This window comes from Thunnus thynnus, chromosome 6, assembly GCF_963924715.1.
Source record: "Thunnus thynnus chromosome 6, fThuThy2.1, whole genome shotgun sequence".
Classification (NCBI taxonomy): Eukaryota; Metazoa; Chordata; class Actinopteri; order Scombriformes; family Scombridae; genus Thunnus; species Thunnus thynnus.
The window spans coordinates 27,512,879-27,517,936 of NC_089522.1; the positions used below are offsets into that span (position 1 = coordinate 27,512,879).

At 42.1% G+C, this 5,058-nt stretch overlaps 1 protein-coding gene across 1 annotated transcript; it reads right to left on the bottom strand.

Moving 5' to 3' along the window:
- Positions 1-468: 468 nt before the first annotated feature.
- fam43b (family with sequence similarity 43 member B) lies at positions 469-4,076 on the bottom strand. The gene has a single exon (XM_067593131.1). It carries the CDS (start codon positions 2,809-2,811, stop codon positions 1,807-1,809), a length of 1,005 nt encoding a protein of 334 aa, XP_067449232.1. The 5' UTR covers positions 2,812-4,076; the 3' UTR covers positions 469-1,806.
- Positions 4,077-5,058: the final 982 nt, after the last annotated feature.

The window sequence follows — 5,058 nt, forward strand, 5'->3', positions numbered from 1 at the left end:
TAATGGTGGTCAATAAAAGATTAATTCATTGTTGTTCAAAGATGTTGAAGACTGTAAACTGCCCCATTGAAAAAAAAAACCCACAACGTGCTTCAGTTATAAATATTTCATTGTTTTCACTTGCTGATGTGTGATTCCAGTAAAGCAGCTTAAAGACTCCGTCATCACTAAAATGGCTGATGTTAGCAGTAAAATGGTTGATGGGTGAGTCAACTTCCTGGTCCCCGTTTTGGATCACTCGGTTTTGTCAGAGCCTGACAGCAGTCCTGCCCAGGCAGGTGCTTTATGTTCATTTCCCGAATAATTCAATCCGCTGATTAATTGCTCCCCTCAGAGTAAAAGGGTTGGGACGTCAGCACAAGGCCTGCAGGAATTCAAATCAAACCACATTAACATCTACTGAGAGTGACTGCCAATTTAAAGTTGATATTGTCTGTCTTTCCTTGTGGGGAAAGGAAGCAGATTATGCTGGTGTAAATATGTCGTGTTTTTTTTTCTTTGAAGTGTAGGTTACACATATTTTCACATCTGAAACATGCAAATGCACACTAGTGGTACGCAGAGTTGTGTTGTAGTCATTTGAATACTCTCTTTGATAGTATCTAGAAATACTCTCCCTCTGAGATTCAAGAAGGAAACCCAAGTGAGGGTGATTTTTATTCATCATATTTTGAAAATAAATATTTAAATCGCGTCATCCAATAATAATCACAATGTATCTTTAGACATCGGCACAGATATCATCAACAGAAAAATTAGCTTAAGTCATTTTGTGTTAAATTGTGAGGGTCCATCTGTGTTTTTGCACAGGCTGATGTGGAAAAGCATTTGCAAAACTTTGCTAAAAAAAAAAAAAAGAAACAGAGCACAGCTATGGGAAATTGAGATCAGGTTGTTTTTTTTTTGTTCTGGAAAACCAGATGACAAAAAAATGCATTACATAAATCAGACATTGCTGCATGAACAGCTGTGTATTTGTCCCTGGTCACACATTTATCACAGTGTTCATTTTAAAAGCTGAAGGATCAAAGATGTCACATGAAAAAAAAGACAAAAGCTCAGCATGAAAGGTTACTGCTGACATGTCATGCATAAATGATAAGGACTGTAACAAATGGCAGCAATAAACATGTCAACTCAATGGCTTGCTTCCTAAATTATAGCCTTATTCATTAGTCGGCCGTGATCATTAGTAAAACAGTAATAAACTTCTTCGCGATTGTAAGCATTCAGAAAGGTCAGTCTGTGAACAACATTAGTGAGGATTGTCATATTAGAAAAATTACACAAATTTACAAAGAGCCTCCCTTAAAAAAATATTACAAGTCAATCCGAAAAATGTCCCTGCTGGCAAACACTGCATTAATTATACTCACAAAAATAAGACATAGAGGACTAATAAACACATCCTAGTTGGTGCTGTGATCAATATGTGACCTGCATGTCAGTGATCTCAGCGTCAGCGCTCTGGTGTTTTCTGAAACCATTGTCCTCGTTCGTCATTGTGCTATCGTTAGTCTGTGCATAACCAGCCCTCTTTGTAAACACGTGCACAGTTTTCCAAACTGCTACAGTCAATCTGGCAAACCAGCATCTGAGCCATCTGGCCAGAATAGAAATTTACTCCCACACAACGATCGTCTGTCTTCTCTCTACCACCCGGCAGTGGGAGAAGTTTCTGGTAAACACTTCACATTACATGGACGGGGAAGGAGGGAGCCTGAGTGGGGTACCAGTGAAGGGCAAAGAGAGGAATGTTTTACTGTAGTGTTTTTGCAGAGTCGCATTCTTTTAACTGCGTAATAGTCACACCAGAGAGGTTATAAACGTAAATGTGTTGTTGTTGCTGTCACTGACGAAGTTGATTTGGCACTGCTCCAGTCTGGCAATATCCCCGAGGTCCAACTCTGATAATAACTGAGTTGGGTCAGTGTTTGTTGTTAAAACCTTCTGTTTTTCATGCTGCTCCTCCACATCCTCCTCCTCCTCCTCCTCCTCTCCCGCTGCCTTCTCATCTTTGCTGTCCTCATCATCCTCCTCCTCTTCCTCTGTGATAGAGCAGAGGCGGGTTGCACACCCGGTGTTGTCGGCAGGCGGTCTATAGTGGCACTGCCCGTTCAGCAGCCTCCTCAGGGGCATCAGGGGCACCGCTTCCTCACCCAGCAGCTGCTGCTGGCAGTGCCGGAAGTCACTCTGACGCTTCAGCCGTTTGAACTCGCTGAAGGCAGAGGTTGCGTTCTGGTAGAGGCTGTGGGCGATGGCCTGGGCCTTTTCCGATTTGCTAACTAGGACGGCATGACACCGAAGCACCACCGCCATGTTCTTGACCTGGTGTCTGTAGATCCAGGCCAGTATTTTGGGCCGGCACGGGTCAGCACTGCAGTAGGTGATTCTGTTCAGAGAGTAAAGATGGATGGGTTTCTTTTTCCCGGATTTGTCGGCACTCATCCGGATCCCTTGTGGTCCCACTGTTAACCTCATCTTGACACTCTCTTCCCCATAGTTGCTCCTCGCCCAGATCTTGGCCACTGCCTCCTGGGTGCAGCCGTCTCCCTTAGCCGTGATGGTGACCACACTTCCCAGGTAGCGCACGTTGTAAACAGGCTCCTCTTTGTTCAGTTCCACCTTCTGCCGTTTGGTATGAAAGATGCTGCCCACCCAGTCGAAGGGGCAGTCGGGCAGCAAGTCAGGACAGGAGCGCAGCAGGGAGGAGAGAATGGATTGGTAGGTCAGCCCCGTCCCCAGGCTCTTGGGTTTACTCTTGGCCTCGTCCTCCACCAGAACAAACTTATTCCTTCTCCAGGGCAACATGGTACGAGAGGAGTTGGAGCGAGTGAGCCCCTCTGCCGCTGCGTTTGCTCTCGTCAGTTCAGGCAAGAAGAGTAGGAGAGCCGGTGTGCGTACGAGAGTGAGAGGAAGAACAGAAGAGAGAAGCTGCTTTGTGAAGCACAGAAGAGAGACTGAGGGCTGCGAGCCTCAGCCTGTCTGTTCCCCTGCTCGCTCCTCCTTCCTCTCCTCCTCCTCCTCCTCCTCCTACTCCTCTTTCTCCTCTGCTGTCTGCACCATGCAGCGTTGATCAGTGCAGGAGCCTTAGCCCAGTGTTCAAGCACCCTCAACCCCCTCCCTGCTTCGTTGTTTTGCTTCCAAATGGCTCCCTACCAAAGCATTATTTATCCGTCCAGCTTTGCACTGATGTATCACTGTATTGATGTTTCTGGTAAATCTGAGGAAGAGGGTACATCGCCCCGTCATTCTCTGTCAGGGGGCTTATGTGACTACTTGTAAATTCTGGTAAAAGTCAGTGAAGTCCACAGAATTTAATTAAGTCTTCTTGTTTACTGCAACATTTAAATGTCCATAAAATGATCTTGTTAGTAGTGATACTTTTACAGATTGAACATATTGGTCCTCACTGTGAATTTACAAATTGTCTTCATCTTTAAAGAAGTTAAAGGCACAACCTGTGATGCTGGGCTCTGCTGTTAAAAGCCAAAACACAAGCTCAAAACCTGGTATTACTGTAAATTTGCTTGATTGGATTGGATAACACTGGATAACAAGCAAATCCAAGTTTCTACTGTTCTCTCTAATGCTCTAAGAGGTTTGTTTACACCAGTAATTTCACTTGTGAAAGACACAAAAGGCAGAATTTACATATGTGGTACAATTTCTTGAAATATATATGTGATGAAAATACTTTGAATATGTGGTCAGAATAATTACAGATTGGACTTCCATTAGAGATGGATGACATTATTCAATAATTCAAGAGCAACTCAAAGAGCAAGTTACAGCTAAAGAGATTCAGAGGATGAAACATAAAATATGCATTCGAAATAAGGAGTCCCAGTGTATTTGTAACGGAAAATGTATTCTACACACTTCTAATTTTTTACTGAAGTCATGTACCTCGTTGTGATGGTGAGCATATAAGTGTGCTGGCATTAACATTTAGCCTCTAGTATAGCTCTAGACTCTTGTTTCATATTTAACCAAGATTTAACCAAGATAAACAGGTTGAACCATAGACTGTTAATAAAGATATAGCAAGATGTAATGTCACCCATTGGTTTGTATTGGAGCCAGTTTGAAGCCGAGAGTTGCAGCTTGTCTGTTTGAGCTTCCAAATAAGGAGTGCAGGATGTTGCCATTCACACTCTGGAAACATGCCTGCTACTCGAGACTGAAGTGACTGCTAGCTTACTGGGAACACTGAGCTGTGCACATTTGGGCTTGTTAGCTACTTTAGCTAAATTGTACCAAAAGGGCAGGCATCATAATCAAGTAAGATTAAACTTACTGAAATATTGCGTCAATAGTCGGACTCATTACCAGGCCTGGAGCCGGGGAGAGCAGCAGGTGAACCAACTGTCAATCACAGCTGTCAATCAATGCCAACACTGCAGACATCAACACTACTATTAGTCTTCAAATCTTATTAACGGTGCAATAATTTCCAAAATGATCACCAGCACACCTTTAACAGGGCCTGAATTTAGTGATTGAGACCATAATGACTCATAGAAAACAATCATTGACTTAATATTTCTAGAGAGAAGTTGTCAATTGTGTTAATTGGAGCCAGTGTTCATTTCATTGATGAATAATTTTCGTCATAGTTTTCGTCAACAACATTTTTTCAAAATGAGACGATAACTAAATAAAAACTCATTTATGATATCTTTCGTCAAACAAATAAAAATCTGGATGAAAATGTTTAGGAGAGACGAGTTGGAGATCAGTCATATGAATAAATTAAAAACAACAAAATTGAAGCAACATTTGCAGAAAAGTCATCCCAAAATTCATTTAAAGGTAAGTGCACTTTAATGTTTTTTTTCAAGCTAACGTTATTTTATCAGCTAACCCGAGCTGGTGTGTTTTCACTAAACTTGTAATACAATACAAGCTAAAAGAAACCACTGCTGTCCTTTACTGATAAGAGAAGTGAATGACCCAGAGTTGCTAATCTTAGATAATAAATTAAAATATTGATTGACACGCTAAAGATAATTAAGTTTCACTGTCCTCAAATTGAAACAAATATGTGACAAACAG

Coding starts and splice junctions, on each gene's coding strand:
- fam43b (XM_067593131.1), bottom strand. CDS start 2,811: ATGTTGCCCTGGAGAAGGAATAAGTTTGTTCTGGTGGAGGACGAGGCC.